Raw genomic sequence first — 20823 nt, forward strand, 5'->3', positions numbered from 1 at the left:
TGGCAATTTCTCGCATGGAATAGCCTTCATTTCTCAGAACAAGTATTGACTGACGAGTTTCAGAAGAAAGTTCTTTGTTTCTGGCCATTTTGAGCCTGTAATCGAACCCACAAATGCTGATGCTCCAAATACTCAACTAGTCTAAAGAAGGCCAGTTTTATTGCTTCTTTAATCAGGACAACAGTTTTCAGCTGTGGTAACATAATTGCAAAAGGGTTTTCTAATGATCAATTAGCCTTTTAAAATGATAAACTTGGATTAGCTAAGACAATGTGCCATTGGAAGACAGACGTGATGGTTACTGATAATGGGCCTCTGTACGTCTATGAAGATATTCCATAAAAATCAGCCATTTCCAGCTACAATAGTCATTTACAACATTAAAGCTTGTTTGATGAAGATGCTTGGAAGTCATTTTCTATTAGGTTGAGACTAGGTTGAGTCTCAAAGGGATGAAATGTTGTGGAAAAATTACATTTAGACATACTATGCTGTTTATACTTTGAGAATTGTCCATTGTTATAGGCTAGTGTTTTTTTGCTGATTCAGGCTTGTCTATCGTATAAACGTTTGGGGTCACTTAGAAATGTCCTTGTTTTTGAAAGAAAAGCACATTTTTTGTCCATTAAAATAACATCAAATCCATCAGAAATATAGTGTAGACATGAGGGGAAAGAGGAAAAAGGTAAGACTTTCTTGCACTTAGTACATTACAATTGTAAATGACCTCTGTTGTCATTGAGTTTCAACTCTTCACATAGAGCAATACATTCTCAGAAGGGGAAAAAGAATGTGATTTAAACATCGGTAAATGCTTCATCACCACACACAAGGCAAACGCTTCGTTTGGTGTTTGTTTACCATATCACTGTGGATAAACAACCACCACCACCACCACCACCACCACCACCACCACCACCACCACGGTAGCCCACACCACCACCACCACCACAGTAGCCCACACCACCACCACCACGGTAGCCCACACCACCACCACCACCACAGTAGCCCACACCACCACCACCACCACCACCACCACCACCACCACCACCACCACAACCACCACCACCACCACCACACCACCACCACCACCACCACAACCACCACTACTACTACCACCACCACCACCACCACCACAACCATCACCACCACCACGGTACCCCACGCCACCACCACCACCACCACCACCACCACCACCACCACCACCACCACCACAACCACCACCACCACCACCACGGTAGCCCACACCACCACCACCACCGCCACCACAGTAGCCCACACCACCACCACCACCACAACCACCACCACCACCACCACCACCACCACCACCACCACAACCACCACCACCACCACCACGGTAGCCCACACCACCACCACCACCGCCACCACAGTAGCCCACACCACCACCACCACCACCACCACCACACCACCACCACCACCACCACCACAACCACCACAGTACCCCACACCACCACCACCACCACGGTAGCCCACACCACCACCACCACCACCACCACCACCACCACCATGGTACCCCACACCACCACCACCATGGTACCCCACACCACCACCACCATGGTACTCCACACCACCACCACCATGGTACTCCACACCACCACCACTATGGTACCCCACACCACCACCAGCATGGTAGCCCACCACCACCACCACCACCACCATGGTACCCCACACCACCACCAGCATGGTAGCCCACCACCACCACCACCACCACCATGGTACCCCACACCACCACCAGCATGGTAGCCCACCACCACCACCACCACCACGGTAGCCCACATTACCACCACCACCACCACTAACCTAAACTAAATACAGGCCTTTGCCATCCAACCCAACCAGTTTATACAATTAATATGCAGCAGTTTATCAGTTATGGAAGTTCTGTTTCCAAATACAATGGAACAGGAAACTAAACAAGGTAAGTCAGTTACCTGCCAATACCTAAGTGATCACGTGTGATGAGCACTGTTTGCATAATACATTCCTGCGTCTAGGGCGTTAGCCTGTTAGGTTTTTGTTTTCATACATGGCATTGGTAGGTTTAATTGTTGATCATGGCATAGTCACTAGACAACTGGAGAGGCAAGTGTTTTTATTTCTGATAAGAAATAATTTCAATAAGACTGATCCCATAAACTAGTCTAGACCTGTCAGCATCAGGTGAAGTGACCATAAAGAGATCATGAGGGAGATATGACGTGTGGAAAGAGAAACTTAACTAAATGGAAACTAGTCCATTGTAACAATGCTATAAATAGTCCTGTGACTGAAACTCTTCACTTGGAAAGACAGCACATCCCAGACGGAGAACATCATGGGTGTCTCAGGTTTAACCAAATTATTAAATCATCATGGAAACATTTTAGAAGATTTTAAATTCAGTGATAGCAAGCTGGTCGTAGATGGTAGTAATCTGTTCCACTCTCTTTATTTTAAATCACGTTTGGATCAGAAGCATGGAGGGGATTATGATGATTTTGAGGACCAGGTCTGCAAGTTCTTTAAGGCTCTGAGAGATTGTGGCATTAAACCTTATGTGATTATAGATGGAGGCTCCGACCACACCGACAAAAAGTTTAAAACTCTCAAAAATCGAGCTGAATCAAAGATCAAGAATGCCAAAGCCTTGACTGAATCAAATAATCTGGAAAGAGATGTACTACCAGCCCTTGTCAAATATGTCTTCAAACAGGTCCTCTCCAGCCTAAATGTGCCATTCACACAGTGCATCTGTGAGGCAGACCAAGGAATAGCCCTCCTGGCTCCGAAATTGGAAATGTCCAGTGCTGTCTGATGACAGCGACTTTTATATCTTTGACATCGTGGAAGGATGTCTGCCCATCTCTCATTTTCAGTGGCAGGAGACGTCTGTGAGTCAACGATATATCAAGTGCAAGCGCTACACCACAACAAGATTCTCCCAACACTTTAACATCAACAAACAGCTCCTCCCAGTCTTCGCTGTTATGGTAGGAAATGACAATGTCTATTTTGGCATCACGTGGGAGGACAATGAAGACAAGCCGCGTGTGGGAAGCAAAGTAAGACAAGCCGAAGAGAGATTTCCTACCTTGGAACGCATCCTGAAATGGCTGGCCAGCGTCCAGGAGAAAAAGAAGGCCTTGGAGTTAATGCCCAGTCTTATTGGAGACAAGAATGCTGACGTCGTCTCTAGGGGCATGATAGACTATGATATTCCAGAGACTCTACCCAGTTACCTGGAGGGGTTCTTCAGCAATGACGTGGCGCCTGGCCTCGACTGTCTCCCAACGCCTCTGAGGGTCCTGCCAGATTGGACCCTGCTGCTGTTGATGAAGGGTAAGCTTCCCTCCCGCATTGTGAACGTGCTGCTGCATAAGAGGGTGATGCAGAGTGCTCAAGTGGAAAATCACGCCTTGGTCAGTGGGAACACCACCTCTCAGTTCATACGGCAGGTACTCTATGGGCTGCTGCTGCTTGGGAGCTCCCCAGTGAAGGAGCATGACAGGAAAGGCAAGAACCTCAGAACCGATGGGAGGAAGGCGGACCCGAGCAGTCAAAAGGTCTCAGAGGTGAAAGAGTATGACAGGGAAGGCACGGAGCTGACATACAGAATGGTTAAAGCCATCCTGCCCAGTGCTGCACAACACCTGCAGCTAGACACGCTGGATAAGGTATGTATACATATGATACAGTATTGTATAGTTAAGAAAGAAGGCCAGAGGGGGTGTGGTATACAGCCAATAACCATGGCTAAAGGCTATTCTTACGCACGACGCAAGGCGGAGTGCCTGGATACAGCCCTTAGCCGTGGTTTCCTGCACGAACCACCCAGTTTCTAATATACAGTATATTATGAACGTACTGCTGTTGATACTGAAATTAATTATCATTCTCTTGTTCTGTTTCTTAGGCTCCACATTCAGTGCGGCTTGAGGTGTTTTTGGAAACCCTTCGGTGTGTCCCAGTCCACTTTGAATGGTATCCCACCTCATCTGGAACTTCCTGTGGCTGTTACCTACTACTGGCTGAGGCACGCCCATCCCCAACCAGACCGTCCTCTCCTGCAGGCCCTGCTACTAGGACTGGTCTATGGAGAGTTCTGCAGAGAGAGGAAGTGCCAGGGAGGTATGGACCAGAGCATGAACCAAAATACACAAACAGACTCACACAATGTATAATTCATAAATATTGAATTGTGTGAAGTGCAGCCAATGACTCCTCCCCTTTTTGTGTATCTGGGTTCATAGTGGAGGCCGAGGGACCCGTGTTGGAGAGGCTGAGAGAGCTGACTCAGAATCCTGTAGGAGCTGATTTAAACCTGGGTGTGGCCCACGCCTATAGCCAATGGCAGTGCTGCCTGAGGGAGGGCCTTAACCTGAACCAACTGCTGTGCTTCCCTCTAACTGAGCCTCAGTGTGCCTGGTAAGGTGTCACTTCCTGAATCAACCTAAATCAATTACTGTACATGTTATTCTAGCCCAGCAGCAAGACAGCTAATTCAACCATCTGTTGTTTCCCTGTTGGAGTCTAGGCTGTACAGGGGCACTCTGGTGCACCAGCTTGTGGACCAACTGAGACGGGGGGTGAACCCGGATTCTCTTCTGATGGAAGTCCTTTCCTCTATGGAGCTTTACCAAGTCATGCTGGATAACCTGAAGGATTGTTATGAAGGTACTGGAAGAAAGGAGGAGGCCAATGAAGAGGGTTGGACGCAAGTCAGGAGGTAGGAAGAGGTAGGGGTGGGAATAGGCACCACTACGTACAGTACAAGTCAAAAGTTTGGACACACCTGCTCATTGAAGGGTTTTTCTTTATTTTTACTACTTTCTACATTGTAGAATAATAGTGCAGACATCAAAACAATGAAATAACACATATGGAATCATGTAGTAACCAATTCTTTTTTAAACAAATCAAAATATATTTTATATTTGCGATTCTTCAAAGTAGCCACCCTTTGCCTTGATGACACTAACAAAATGTCCCCAGTTGGTGTTTTATTTTGTTTACTATTGTTGTGGGGACTTCTGGTTCCCATAAGTATAGTTAAACACGTTCACACGCAGACACACCGACACACACCACACACACACACCACACACACACACCACACACACACACCACACACACACACCACACACACAGACACACACACAGACACACACCACATGCACCAGACACACAGTGCAAAAGAAGAGTCAGCTAGCCTCTGCTCTCATTGCTGCATGATGAAAGTGGCCCAAGCCTCTGAGAAGTCTGCTAATGATAACGATGTGGAGGCTCTCTCTCTCTCTCTCTATCTCCCTCTCTTGCCTCTCTCAGTCCCAGCTCAGGTATATCCCAGCCCCCAAGGCTCTCAGTCCCAGCTCAGGTATATCCCAGCCCCTAGGCTCTCAGCCCCAGCTCAGGTATATCCCAGCCCCCCAGCCCCCAAGGCTCTCAGTCCCAGCTCAGGTATATCCCAGCCCCTAGGCTCTCAGTCCCAGCTCAGGTATATCCTAGACCCCCAGCCCCTAGACTCTCAGTCCCAGCTCAGGTATATCCCAGCCCCCCAGCCCCTAGACTCTCAGTCCCAGCTCAGGTATATCCCAGCCCCCCAGCCCCTAGACTCTCAGTCCCAGCTCAGGTATATCCCAGCCCCCCAGCCCCTAGACTCTCAGTCCCAGCTCAGGTATATCCCAGCCCCCAGCCCCTAGGCTCTCAGTCCCAGCTCAGGTATATCCCAGTCCCCCAGCCCCTAGACTCTCAGTCCCAGCTCAGGTATATCCCAGCCCCTAGACTCTCAGTCCCAGCTCAGGTATATCCCAGCCCCCTAGACTCTCAGTCCCAGCTCAGGTATATCCCAGCCCCCCAGCCCCTAGACTCTCAGTCCCAGCTCAGGTATATCCCAGTCCCCCAGCCCCGAGACTCTCAGTCCCAGCTCAGGTATATCCCAGCCCCTAGACTCTCAGTCCCAGCTCAGGTATATCCCAGCCCCCCAGCCCCTAGACTCTCAGTCTCAGCTCAGGTATATCCCAGCCCCCCAGCCCCCTAGACTCTCAGTCCCCGCTCAGGTATATCCCAGCCCCAAGGCTCTCAGTCCCAGCTCAGGTATATCCCAGCCCCCAAGGCTCTCAGTCCCAGCTCAGGTATATCCCAGCCCCCTAGGCTCTCAGTCCCAGCTCAGGTATATCCTAGACCCCCAGTCCCAGCACAGGTATATCCCAGCCGCCCCTTAGTCCCCCCCGTCCCAGCTCAGGTATATCCTAGACCCCCAGTCCCAGCTCAGGTATATCCCAGCCCCCTAGGCTCTCATCCCCTCTTTCAGGTATACATCAATAAGCTACATGGGAGGCCGACTCAGAGTGGAGGGGAGCTCGAATAGCAGGGCTTAGCATAGACTCTATGCGTCCTAAATGGCACCCCATTCCCATTGGGAGTCACCCTTAGACTCTCTTCCCAACAACCCCTGAGAGATCTGTTACCACCATGCCCCACTACTTGCTTCCCGCCTGCCTCTCTCTCCAGCTCTCTTTATCTTGCTCCCTCCTCTCTCTCACACCATCACTCTCTTCTCTCTCTCAATTAAATTCAGTTCAATTCAAGGGGCTTTATTGGCATGGGAATCATATGTTAACATTGCCAAAGGAAGTGAGGTAGATAATATACAAAAGTGAAATAAACAATAAAAAGGAACAGTAAATATTACACTCACAGAAGTTCCAAAAGAATAAAGACATTCAAAATGTCATATTATGTCTATATACAGTGTTGTAACGATGTGCAAATGGTTAAAGTACAAAGGGGAAAATAAATAAACATAAATATGGGTTGTATTTACAATGGTGTTTGTTCTTCACTGGTTGCCCTTTTCTTGTGGAAACAGGTCACACTTATTGCTGCTGTGATGGAACACAGTGGTATTTCACCCAGTAGATTTGTGAGTTTATCAAAATTGGGTTTGTTTTCGAGTTATTTGTGGATCTGTGTAATCTGAGGGAAATATGTGTCTCTAATATGGTCATACATTTGGCAGGAGGTTAGGAAGTGCAGCTCAGTTTCCATCTCATTTTGTGGGCAGTGTGCACATAGCCTGTCTTTTCTTGAGAGCCAGGCAGCCTTTCTCAATAGCAAGGCTATGCTCACTGAGTCTGTACATAGTCAAAGCGTTCCTTAAGTTTGGGTCAGTCACAGTGGTCATGTATTCTGCCACTGTGTACTCTCTGTTTAGGGCCAAATAGCATTCTAGTTTGCTCAGTTTTTTTGTGAAATCTTTCCAATGAGTCAAGTAATTATCTTTTAGTTTTTTTATGATTTTTGTGGCATACCTGATACCTGTTGTGTCTAATTGTGTTCCTGTCCTGGGGCTCTGTGGGGTTTGTTTGTGTTTGTTAATAAACAAATTAGGCACATGTGGGCATACCTGATACCATTTTTTTTTACAGAAATGCAATGGTTCATTGGATCAGTCTAAAACTTTGCACATACACTAATGCCATCTAGTGGCCAAAATCTAAATTGCAACTGGGCTGGAATAATACATTATGGCCTTTCTCTTGCATTTCTAAGATGATGGTACAAAAAAATACAAAATAATGTTTTTTTTGTCTTTGTATTATCTTTAACCAAATCTATTGTGTTATTTTCTACTACATTAATTTCACATTTCCATAAACTTGAAAGTGTTTCCTTTCAAATGGTACCAAGAATATGCGTATCCTTACTTCAGGGCATGAGCTACAGGCAGTTAGATTTGGGTATGTCATTTTAGGCGAAAATTTTTAAAAAGGGGCGGATCCTTAAGAGGCTAACCACTTCTGGGAAAATTGGAAAACACTAAACAAACAACAACACAAAGAGTTATCTATCCAAAATGGAGATGTATGGGTAAACCCCTTCTCCAATCTTTTTGGCTCTATAACAAAGAACAAACAGCAAAAACATATACAGGATCAAATACAAATCTTAGAATCAACTATTAAAGACTACCAGAACCCACTGGATTCTCCAATTACCTTGAATGAACTACAGGACAACATAAAAAACCAAAAGGCCTGTGGTGTTGATGGTATCCTCAATATAATGCTAAAATATACAGACAAGAAATTTCAATTGGCTATACTTAAACTCTTTAACAATATCCTTAGCTCTGGCATCTTCCCCAATATTTGAAACAAAGGACTGATCACCCCAATCCACAAAAGCGGAGACAAATTTGACCCCAATAACTACCGTGGGATATGCGTCAACAGCAACTTTGGGAAAATCCTCTGCATTATCATTAACAGCAGACTTGTACATTTCCTCAGCGAAAACAATGTACTGAGCAAATGTCAAATTAAAATAGGCAAAAAAAAATAAAAAATAGGCAAAAAACACACATTTCTTCCCACAAGGCCGTGGGGTGAGACAGGGATGCAGCTTAAGCCCCACCCTCTTCAACATATATATCAATGAATTGGCGAGGGCACTAGAACAGTCTGCAGCACCCAGCCTCACCCCTACTAGAATCTGAAGTCAAATGTCTACTGTTTGTTAATGATCTGGTGCTTCTGTCACCAACCAAGGAGGGCCTACAGCAGCACCTAGATCTTCTGCACAGATTCTGTCAGACCTGGTCCCTTGACAGTAAATCTCAGTAAGACCAAAATAATGGTGTTCCAAAAAAGGTCCAGTCGCCAGGACCACAAATACAAATTCCATCTAGACACCGTTGCCCTAGAGCACACAAAAACTATACATACCTCGGCCTAAACATCAGCACCACCGGTAACTTCCACAAAGCTGTGAACGATCTGAGAGACACACACACACACACACACACACACACACACACACACACACACACACACACACACACACACACACACACACAGAAGGGGATGATTGCTCAACTTACCACATTGTGTAACTTGAGTCATATAAGATACCCAAGACACTTCACTTTATATGTCCTTACAGGCAGGGTTGTGGCTGTGTTCCTTGTTGTACTCTACTGTTGTGGCTGTATTCCTTGTTGTACTATACTGTTGTGGCTGTGTTCCTTGTTTGTACTATACTGTTGTGGCTGTGTTCCTTGTTGTACTATACTCTACTGTTGTGACTGTATTCCTTGTTGTACTATACTCTACTGTTGTGGCTGTGTTCCTTGTTGTACTATACTCTACTGTTGTGGCTGTGTTCCTTGTTGTACAATACTCTACTGTTGTGGCTGTGTTCCTTGTTGTACTTTACTGTTGTGGCTGTATTCCTTGTTGTGCTATACTATACTGTTGTGGCTGTGTTCCTTGTTGTACAATACTCTACTGTTGTGGCTGTGTTCCTTGTTGTACTCTACTGTTGTGGCTGTGTTCCTTGTTGTATTCTACTGTTGTGGCTGTATTCCTTGTTGTACTATACTGTTGTGGCTGTGTTCCTTGTTGTACTCTACTGTTGTGACTGTATTCCTTGTTGTACTATGCTGTTGTGGCTGTATTCCTTGTTGTACTATACTGTTGTGGCTGTATTCCTTGTTGTACTATACTGTTGTGGCTGTATTCCTTGTTGTACTATACTCTACTGTGGTGGCTGTATTCCTTGTTGTACTATACTGTCGTGGCTGTATTCCTTGTTGTACCATACTGTTGTGGCTGTATTCCTTGTTGTACTATACTGTTGTGGCTGTGTTCCTTGTTGTAACTCTACTGTTGTGGCTGTGTTCCTTGTTGTAACTCTACTGTTGTGACTGTGTTCCTTGTTGTACTATACTCTAATGTTGTGACTGTGTTCCTTGTTGTACTATACTCTAATGTTGTGGCTGTGTTCCTTGTTGTACTCTACTGTTGTGGCTGTATTCCTTGTTGTACTATACTGTTGTGGCAGTATTCCTTGTTGTACTATACTGTTGTGACTGTATTCCTTGTTGTACTATACTGTTGTGGCTGTATTCCTTGTTGTACTCTAATGTTGTGGCTGTGTTCCTTGTTGTACTATACTGTTGTGGCTGTATTCCTTGTTGTACTCTACTGTTGTGGCTGTATTCCTTGTTGTACTATACTGTTGTGGCTGTGTTGCTTGTTGTACTCTAATGTTGTGACTGTATTCCTTGTTGTACTATACTATACTGTTGTGGCTGTGTTCCTTGTTGTAACTCTACTGTTGTGGCTGTATTCCTTGTTGTAACTCTACTGTTGTGACTGTGTTCCCTTGTTGTACTATACTCTAATGTTGTGGCTGTGTTCCTTGTTGTACTATACTGTTGTGGCTGTGTTCCTTGTTGTACTATACTCTGCTGTTGTGACTGTGTTCCTTGTTGTACTATACTCTACTGTTGTGACTGTGTTCCTTGTTGTACTATACTGTTGTGGCTGTGTTCCTTGTTGTACTATACTGTTGTGGCTGTGTTCCTTGTTGTACTATACTCTACTGTTGTGACTGTGTTCCTTGTTGTACTATACTGTTGTAGCTGTATTCCTGTTGTACTCTACTGTTGTGGCTGTATTCCTTGTTGTACTATACTCTGCTGTTATGACTGTGATCCTTGTTGTGCTATACTCTACTGTTGTGGCTGTGTTCCTTGTTGTACTATAGCTGTTGTGGCTGTGTTGCTTGTTGATACTCTAATGTTGTGACTGTGTTCCTTGTTGTACTCTACTGTTGTGGCTGTGTTCCTTGTTGTACTCTACTGTTGTGGCTGTATTCCTTGTTGTACTATACTGTTGTGGCTGTGTTCCTTGTTGTACTATACTGTTGTGGCTGTGTTCCTTGTTGGTCTATACTGTTGTGGCTGTGTTCCTTGTTGTACTATACTGTTGTGGCTGTATTCCTTGTTGTACTATACTGTTGTGGCTGTGTTCCTTGTTGGTCTATACTGTTGTGGCTGTGTTCCTTGTTGTACTATACTCTACTGTTGTGACTGTGTTCCTTGTTGTACTATACTCTACTGTCTTGCACACTATATACTGCAATGAAGCTTTTAGCTGCCAGTTTAAACATGTAATAAAATCATCTAATAGAGATGTTAAACTGATGGTTGTTCTGTAACTCCGATGGCACTAATACACATTCCCATCAACCACTGTTGATTAGCAATAAATGATGTATTAAATGAAATGTCTGCTACTTCAGGCCTCCACTGTGGCAGTTATCTAGGTACTACAGCAGTGCCTTGGACGGTAAGTACAAAAACATGACAACACATCTGAGAAGACTCAGGGATCCAATCAACAGAACTTTATCTGACAAACAAGCTGTGTTGTCTCTCTCAGGGCTGTGTGTTGTCTCTCTCAGGGCTGTGTGTTGTCTCTCTCAGGGCTGTGTGTTGTCTCTCTCAGGGCTGTGTGTTGTCTCTCTCAGGGCTGTGTTGTCTCTCTCAGGGCTGTGTGTTGTCTCTCTCAGGGCTGTGTTGTCTCTCTCAGGGCTGTGTTGTCTCTCTCAGGGCTGTGTGTTGTCTCTCTCAGGGCTGTGTGTTGTCTCTCTCAGGGCTGTGTGTTGTCTCTCTCAGGGCTGTGTGTTGTCTCTCTCAGGGCTGTGTGTTGTCTCTCTCAGGGCTGTGTGTTGTCTCTCTCAGGGCTGTGTTGTCTCTCTCAGGGCTGTGTGTTGTCTCTCTCAGGGCTGTGTTGTCTCTCTCAGGGCTGTGTGTTGTCTCTCTCAGGGCTGTGTTGTCTCTCTCAGGGCTGTGTTGTCTCTCTCAGGGCTGTGTTGTCTCTCTCAGGGCTGTGTTGTCTCTCTCAGGGCTGTGTGTTGTCTCTCTCAGGGCTGTGTGTTGTCTCTCTCAGGGCTGTGTGTTGTCTCTCTCAGGGCTGTGTGTTGTCTCTCTCAGGGCTGTGTGTTGTCTCTCTCAGGGCTGTGTTGTCTCTCTCAGGGCTGTGTGTTGTCTCTCTCAGGGCTGTGTGTGTGTGTGTGTGTGTGTGTGTGTGTGTGTGTGTGTGTGTGTGTGTGTGTGTGTGTGTGTGTGTGTGTGTGTGTGTGTGTGTGTGTGTGTGTGTGTGTGTGTGTGTGTGTCTGTACACTGAACAAAAAAGAGTCTGTGTTAGTGAAATCAGTGGTGCTGGTTTTTCCTGTGAGTCTGGTCAGAATGACCCAGTTGTTGAGTTCAGTAACATTAGAAGAAAGAGTGACGCACAAGGTTTGTTTTGCTTCTGAGACACACGCACACACACATATCAGAATAGACTAGGGTGTGTTTCCCTTCTGAAACCCAGTCAGGTTCAATAACAACAAACACAGGATGTAATGACTGTGGAGGGTCTAGAGTATTATAATGATCACAACCCAGATTAACAACACACAGCTAGGAGGGTCTAGTGTATTATAATGATCACAACCCAGATTAACAACACACAGCTAGGTGGGTCTAGTGTATTATAATGATCACAACCCAGATTAACAACACACAGCTAGGTGGGTCTAGTGTATTATAATGATCACAACCCAGATTAACAACACACAGCTAGGTGGGTCTAGTGTATTATAACGATCACAACCCAGATTAACAACACACAGCTAGGTGGGTCTAGTGTATTATAATGATCACAACCCAGATTAACAACACACAGCTAGGTGGGTCTAGTGTATTATAATGATGACAACCCAGATTAACAACACACAGCTAGGTGGGTCTAGTGTATTATAATGATCACAACCCAGATTAACAACACACAGCTAGGAGGGTCTAGAGTATTATAATGATCACAACCCAGATTAACAACACACAGCTAGGTGGGTCTAGTGTATTATAATGATCACAACCCAGATTAACAACACACAGCTAGGTGGGTCTAGTGTATTATAATGATCACAACCCAGATTAACAACACACAGCTAGGTGGGTCTAGTTTATTATAATGATCACAACCCAGATTAACAACACACAGCTAGGTGGGTCTAGAGTATTATAATGATCACAACCCAGATTAACAACACACAGCTAGGTGGGTCTAGAGTATTATAATGATCACAACCCAGATTAACAACACACAGCTAGGTGGGTCTAGAGTATTATAATGATCACAACCCAGATTAACAACACACAGCTAGGAGGGTCTAGTGTATTATAATGATCACAATAACCCAGATTAACAACACACAGCTGTGGGTCTAGGTATTATAATGATCACAACCCAGATTAACAACACACAGCTAGGTGGGTCTAGTGTATTATAATGATCACAACCCAGATTAACAACACACAGCTAGGTGGGTCTAGTGTATTATAATGATCACAACCCAGATTAACAACACACAGCTAGGTGGGTCTAGTGTATTATAATGATCACAACCCAGATTAACAACACACAGCTAGGTGGGTCTAGTGTATTATAATGATCACAACCCAGATTAACAACACACAGCTAGGTGGGTCTAGTGTATTATAATGATCACAACCCAGATTAACAACACACAGCTAGGTGGGTCTAGTGTATTATAATGATCACAACCCAGATTAACAACACACAGCTAGGTGGGTCTAGTGTATTATAATGATCACAACCCAGATTAACAACACACAGCTAGGTGGGTCTAGTGTATTATAATGATCACAACCCAGATTAACAACACACAGCTAGGTGGGTCTAGAGTATTATAATGATCACAACCCAGATTAACAACACACAGCTAGGTGGGTCTAGTGTATTATAATGATCACAACCCAGATTAACAACACACAGCTAGGTGGGTCTAGTGTATTATAATGATCACAACCCAGATTAACAACACACAGCTAGGTGGGTCTAGTGTATTATAATGATCACAACCCAGATTAACAACACACAGCTAGGTGGGTCTAGTGTATTATAATGATCACAACCCAGATTAACAACACACAGCTAGGTGGGTCTAGTGTATTATAATGATCACAACCCAGATTAACAACACACAGCTAGGTGGGTCTAGTGTATTATAATGATCACAACCCAGATTAACAACACACAGCTAGGTGGGTCTAGTATATTATAATGATCACAACCCAGATTAACAACACACAGCTAGGTGGGTCTAGTGTATTATAATGATCACAACCCAGATTAACAACACACAGCTAGGTGGGTCTAGTGTATTATAATGATCACAAACCCAGATTAACAACACACAGCTAGGTGGGTCTAGTGTATTATAATGATCACAACCCAGATTAACAACACACAGCTAGGTGGGTCTAGTGTATTATAATGATCACAACCCAGATTAACAACACACAGCTAGGTGGGTCTAGAGTATTATAATGATCACAACCCAGATTAACAACACACAGCTAGGAGGGTCTAGTGTATTATAATGATCACAACCCAGATTAACAACACACAGCTAGGTGGGTCTAGTATATTATAATGATCACAACCCAGATTAACAACACACAGCTAGGAGGGTCTAGTATATTATAATGATCACAACCCAGATTAACAACACACAGCTAGGTGGGTCTAGTGTATTATAATGATCACAACCCAGATTAACAACACACAGCTAGGTGGGTCTAGTGTATTATAATGATCACAAACCAAGATTAACAACACACAGCTAGGTGGGTCTAGAGTATTATAATGATCACAACCCAGATTAACAACACACAGCTAGGTGGGTCTAGTGTATTATAATGATCACAACCCAGATTAACAACACACAGCTAGGTGGGTCTAGAGTATTATAATGATCACAACCCAGATTAACAACACACAGCTAGGAGGGTCTAGTGTATTATAATGATCACAACCCAGATTAACATAACCCAGATTAACAACACACAGCTAGGAGGGTCTAGGGTATTATAATGATCACAACCCAGATTAACAACACACAGCTAGGTGGGTCTAGTGTATTATAATGATCACAACCCAGATTAACAACACACAGCTAGGTGGGTCTAGTGTATTATAATGATCACAACCCAGATTAACAACACACAGCTAGGTGGGTCTAGTGTATTATAATGATCACAACCCAGATTAACAACACACAGCTAGGTGGGTCTAGTATATTATAATGATCACAACCCAGATTAACAACACACAGCTAGGAGGGTCTAGTATATTATAATGATCACAACCCAGATTAACAACACACAGCTAGGTGGGTCTAGTGTATTATAATGATCACAACCCAGATTAACAACACACAGCTAGGTGGGTCTAGTGTATTATAATGATCACAACCCAGATTAACAACACACAGCTAGGTGGGTCTAGTGTATTATAATGATCACAACCCAGATTAACAACACACAGCTAGGTGGGTCTAGTGTATTATAATGATCACAACCCAGATTAACAACACACAGCTAGGTGGGTCTAGTGTATTATAATGATCACAACCCAGATTAACAACACACAGCTAGGTGGGTCTAGTGTATTATAATGATCACAACCCAGATTAACAACACACAGCTAGGTGGGTCTAGTGTATTATAATGATAACTAAATTCCTAGATGTTATAAAATGTAACGTGGTGAATCTCTCTTCTGAATTAGAAACCTATATATCCGTTTTAATATGTCATAACACATTTTCATATCCCATGTGATCTTTATTTAGTTTGAAACACAATCTATTGATTGATTTGTATAAACAGCACATGTGCTGTTGTTAAATAGGGAGCATTTACATAAGAAGCCTTGACATGAAAATTAAACCTAATCTCTGTTTCTGTAAAAAGAAATGCAACCACTCTCAAATTTCTAGACAGAGCTTTGGATGCCAGGACTGACCACCCATGATATCAACATTACAGTTTTAACCATGTTTTGACACTGTACAGTTTTTTTATTTTTTACATTTACATTGTTTACAACCATTAGAGTTAAAACAAGCTTGTATTTTGGGTTCTGATGGGGAACAACAGTTGAACTAAGCTCATAAGGCTTTTACAAGTTATATTATTCAAGAATGATATAAATACTGTATATCAGTCATTTATAAATCCCCAAAAATAGATGTAGCAACTAAGGATTCCAGTTTTAAGCCAGCGGGTACTGAGGTAGCTCGTACGTACATGCTGAACATTCATAACAATCAGTACAATGAAGTTAACCTCTGCTGGGCCTGTATTTATCAAGCGTTTCAGAGTAGGACTGCTGATCTGGGATCAGTTCCTCCCTGTCCATAATAATCAGATTCGTTGTGATCTAAAAGGATAAAACTGATCCTAGACCAGCACTCCTCCTACAGGCCCTGGAGAGTGAGAGAGGCACCAGCACTCCTCCTACAGGCCCTGGAGAGTGAGAGAGGGATAAACTGATCCTAGACCAGCACTCCTACTACAGGCCCTGGAGAGTGAGAAAGGGATAAACTGATCCTAGACCAGCACTCCTACTACAGGCCCTGGAGAGTGAGAGAGGCACCAGCACTCCTACAGGCCCTGGAGAGTGAGAAAGGGATAAACTGATCCTAGACCAGCACTCCTCCTACAGGCCCTGGAGAGTGAGAGAGGGATAAACTGATCCTAGACCAGCACTCCTCCTACAGGCCCTGGAGAGTGAGAAAGGGATAAACTGATCCTAGACCAGCACTCCTACTACAGGCCCTGGAGAGTGAGAAAGGGATAAACTGATCCTAGACCAGCACTCCTACTACAGGCCCTGGAGAGTGAGAAAGGGATGTAAACAAGCTATCAATTATGGAGAGGAATTCCAGTATAAAAAGAAAGACATCGATCAAACCAATGAGAATGTGATGGGAACATAGCAACGCTAATTTAAAGACGCGCGCACACACACACACACACACACACACACACACACACAAAGCCAGTTTGTTTCCCTTCTAAACCAATGAGAATGTGATGGGAACATAGCAACGCTCATTTAAAGATGGAGGGAGATTTTATTTTTTACCTTTATTTTATTAGGCAAGTGAGTTAAGAACAAATTCTTATTTACAATGACGGTCTAGGAACAGTGGGTTAACTGCCGTGTTCAGAGGTACAACGACAGATTTTTACCTTGTCAGCTTGGGGATTAGATCTTGCAACCTTTCAGATACTAGTCCAACACTCTAACCACTAGGCTACCTGCTCTAACCACTAGGCTACCTGCTCTAACCACTAGGCTACCTGCTCTAACCACTAGGCTACCTGCTCTAACCACTAGGCTACATGTCTCTAACCACTAGGCTACCTGCTCTAACCACTAGGCTACCTGCTCTAACCACTAGGCTACCTGCTCTAACCACTAGGCTACCTGCTCTAACCACTAGGCTATCTGGATCTAACCACTAGGCTACCTGCTCTAACCACTAGGCTACCTGGCTCTAACCACTAGGCTACCTGCCGCCCCATATATGAGAGGAGATGGGAGGAGGATAATTGTACAATACAGGTACCATTCACTAATGTCATTACTTATACCCGGAAAATATGAGGGGTAAGTGGAGATAATATGAGAGGTAGGTGGAGATAATATGAGAGGTAGGTGGAGATAATATGAGAGGTAGGTGGAGATAATATGAGGGGTAGGTAGAGATAATATGAGGGGTAGGTAGAGATAATATGAGGGGTAGTTAGAGATAATATGAGGGGTAGGTGGAGATAATATGAGGGGTAGGTAGAGATAATATGAGGGGTAGGTAGAGATAATATGAGGGGTAGGTGGAGATATTATGAGGGGTAGGTGGAGATAATATGAGGGGTAGTTGGAGATAATATGAGGGGTAGGTGGAGATAATATGAGGGGTAGGTAGAGATAATATGAGGGGTAGGTGGAGATATTATGTGGGGTAGGTAGAGATAATATGAAAGTGTAATTTCATAGCATGAATGATTTAATCTCCCAAAGCCTGATTTTTCCTGACAGTTGGCTCCGATGTCTCGCTCCATTATGCATGTCATTTTGATTCCTCCAACTGGGTCGCTGCTCGGCTCTATCAGACCAAAGTGTTTGAAATTGTCAGCAAGAGAAAGGCGTTGGTTCTCTCTGGATATCAACCATCAGCTTCACAGCCCAGCCTGAGAGAGAGAGAGGGGAGAGAGAGAGGGGAGGGAAAGAGAGAGAGAGAGAGAGATGAGGGGAAAATAACATTAACAAGACACGAGAGACAGAGAGCCTGAGTATGCATGTCTCTAGCCACCCTGACTGCCTGCCGCTGGCACAACCCTAGAAACAGGAGGAGAGAGCGAGGGAGGCAGGGAGGAGAGGGTAGAGGAGGAGAGAAGCCGATGCTATTGTCATACTCCAGGGGATTAAGTGGTGAGGGGAGGGAGGAGAGGGAAGGGGATGAAGAGGTGAGGGGAGGGAGGAGAGGGAAGGGGATGAAGAGGTGAGGGGAGGGAGGAGAGGGAAGGGGATGAAGAGGTGAGGGGAGGGAGGAGAGGGAAGGGGATGAAGAGGTGAGGGGAGGGAGGAGAGGGAAGGGGATGAAGAGGTGAGGGGAGGGAGGAGAGGGAAGGGGATGAAGAGGTGAGGGGAGGGAGGAGAGGGAAGGGGATGAAGAGGTGAGATTTGTAGCTCTTTTCCTTTGTTGTCAGCTGCTGCTTCCCTTCCTTAGCCACACCCACATAGCCAGCCAGCCAACCAGCAGCTGCTTCCCTTCCTTAGCCACACCCACATAGCCAGCCAGCTGCTGCTTCCCTTCCTTAGCTACACCCACATAGCCAGCCAGCCAACCAGCAGCTGCTTCCCTTCCTTAGCCACACCCACATAGCCAGCCAGCCAACCAGCAGCTGCTTCCCTTCCTTAGCCACACCCACATAGCCAGCCAGCCAGCCAGCTGCTGCTTCCCTTCCTTAGCTACACCCACATAGCCAGCCAGCCAACCAGCAGCTGCTTCCCTTCCTTAACCACACCCACATAGCCAGCCAGCCAACCAGCAGCTGCTTCCCTTCCTTAGCCACACCCACATAGCCAGCCAGCCAGCCAGCCAGCTGCTGCTTCCCTGCCTTAGCCACACCCACATAGCCAGCCAGCCAGCCAGCTGCTGCTTCCCTTTCTTAGCCACATCCCACATAGCCAGCCAGCTGCTGCTTCCCTGCCTTAGCCACATCCCACATAGCCAGCCAGCCAACCAGCTGCTGCTTCCCTTTCTTAGCCACACCCACATAGCCAGCCAGCCAGCCAGCCAACCAGCTGCTGCTTCCCTTCCTTAGCCACACCCACATTGCCAGCCAGCCAGCCAGCTGCTGCTTCCCTTCCTTAGCCACACCCACATAGCCAGCCAGCCAACCAACTGCTGCTTCCCTTCCTTAGCCACACCCACATAGCCAGCCAGCCAGCCAACCAGCTGCTGCTTCCCTTCCTTAGCCACATCCCACATAGCCAGCCAGCCAACCAGCTGCTGCTTCCCTTCCTTAGCCACACCCACATAGCCAGCCAGCCAACCAGCTGCTGCTTCCCTTCCTTAGCCACACCCACATAGCCAGCCAGCCAACCATCTGCTGCTACCCTTCCTTAGCCACACCCACATAGCCAGCCAACCAACTGCTGCTTCCCTTCCTTAGCCACATCCCACATAGCCAGCCACCAAATCAGCTGCTGCTTCCCTTCCTTAGCCACATCCCACATAGCCAGCCAGCCAACCAGCTGCTGCTTCCCTTCCTTAGCCACATCCCACATAGCACCACACCGCTGCAGCAGCCTATCAGACACACTAAAACCATTGACATCTACGTGCTGTTTTCAAGGGATGGTTATTTGGTTTTAATATCATCACCTCTTGAAGAGCATTGTCAGAACTACACATTTGTGATTACTCCACATTTAGCTCTATCATCAGAGTTACACAGCTAGTAACTGCATGCTTTTCATGATCAGTACACATAGCAGCGGCTCAGCCTTGCTCAGGGAGGCTGATGGAGATCTAGCTAGTCCCTCTCTTCCCTCCTCCCCAGTGATGGCCAGATTAGACCAGTGATCACTGCAGACCAGCTAAGAAATGCAGTTACAGGAAGAGTGATTGATAACTGCTAGAAGAGAAGGATAGCAGGAGAGAGCGAGCGAGAGAGAGCAGGAGAGAGCGAGAGAGAGAGCAGGAGAGCGAGAGAGCGAAAGAGAGAGAGAGAGCAGGAGAGAGAGAGAGCGAAGAGAGAGAGAGAGCAGGAGAGAGAGAGAGAGAGAGAGAGAGAGAGAGAGAGAGAGAGAGAGAGAGAGAGAGAGAGAGAGAGAGAGAGAGAGAGAGAGAGAGCGAGAGAGAGAGAGCGAGAGAGAGAGCAGGAGAGAGAGCAGGAGAGAGTGAGAGAGCGAGAGAGAGCGAGAGAGAGAGCAGGAGAGAGAGCAGGAGAGAGAGCAGGAGAGAGAGAGAGCGAAAGAGAGAGAGCGAGAGCAGGAGAAAGAGTGAGCGAGAGAGAGAGAAAGAGACAGAGAGAGACAGGATAGAGAGAGAGAGAGAGAGAGCGAGAGCAGGAGAGAGAGAGGAGAGAGAGAGAGAGAGACAGAGAGAGAGACGAGAGAGAGAGAGCGAGAGCAGGAGAGAGAGAGAGAGAGAGAGAGAGAGAGAGAGAGAGCAGAGAGAGAGAGAGAGAGAGAGAGAGAGAGAGAGAGAGAGCGAGAGCAGGAGAGAGAGAGGAGAGAGAGAGAGAGAGAGAGAGCGAGAGCAGGAGAGAGAGAGGAGAGAGAGAGAGAGAGAGAGAGAGAGAGAGAGAGAGAGACAGACAGAGAGAGAGAGAGAGCAGGAGAAAGAGAGATGGTGAAAAGGGAAAAAAGCAGTTGGTACCAAAAAGGATGCTGTATTGTCTGTCCTTAGCTGACTAAGAAGCTGCAGACTGAAAGTCTCGCCGCTCTGCGCTGCAATCCCCAGGACTCTCCACACGATGGCTGGTTGGCTGCTACAGTAGATGCTGGTTTCTGGACTGGAAGTGAAGTGAAGACAAGGCACTGATCTCTCTCTCTCCTCCTCTCACTCTCTCTCTCTCTCTCTCCAAGCCTGTCTGCCCTGCCT

At 45.7% G+C, this 20823-nt stretch overlaps 1 protein-coding gene across 1 annotated transcript; it reads left to right on the top strand.

Annotated features, from left to right (window-relative positions):
- The first annotated feature begins 2768 nt into the window (after positions 1-2768).
- LOC123743220 (protein asteroid homolog 1-like) lies at positions 2769-5310 on the top strand. Its single transcript, XM_045719324.1, has 4 exons — positions 2769-3674; positions 3914-4128; positions 4251-4425; positions 4535-5310. Exons 1-3 carry the CDS (start codon positions 2988-2990, stop codon positions 4312-4314), a joined length of 966 nt encoding a protein of 321 aa, XP_045575280.1. The 5' UTR covers positions 2769-2987; the 3' UTR covers positions 4315-4425; positions 4535-5310.
- Positions 5311-20823: the final 15513 nt, after the last annotated feature.

This window comes from Salmo salar, chromosome ssa05 (genome assembly GCF_905237065.1).
Source record: "Salmo salar chromosome ssa05, Ssal_v3.1, whole genome shotgun sequence".
Taxonomy (NCBI): domain Eukaryota; kingdom Metazoa; phylum Chordata; class Actinopteri; order Salmoniformes; family Salmonidae; genus Salmo; species Salmo salar.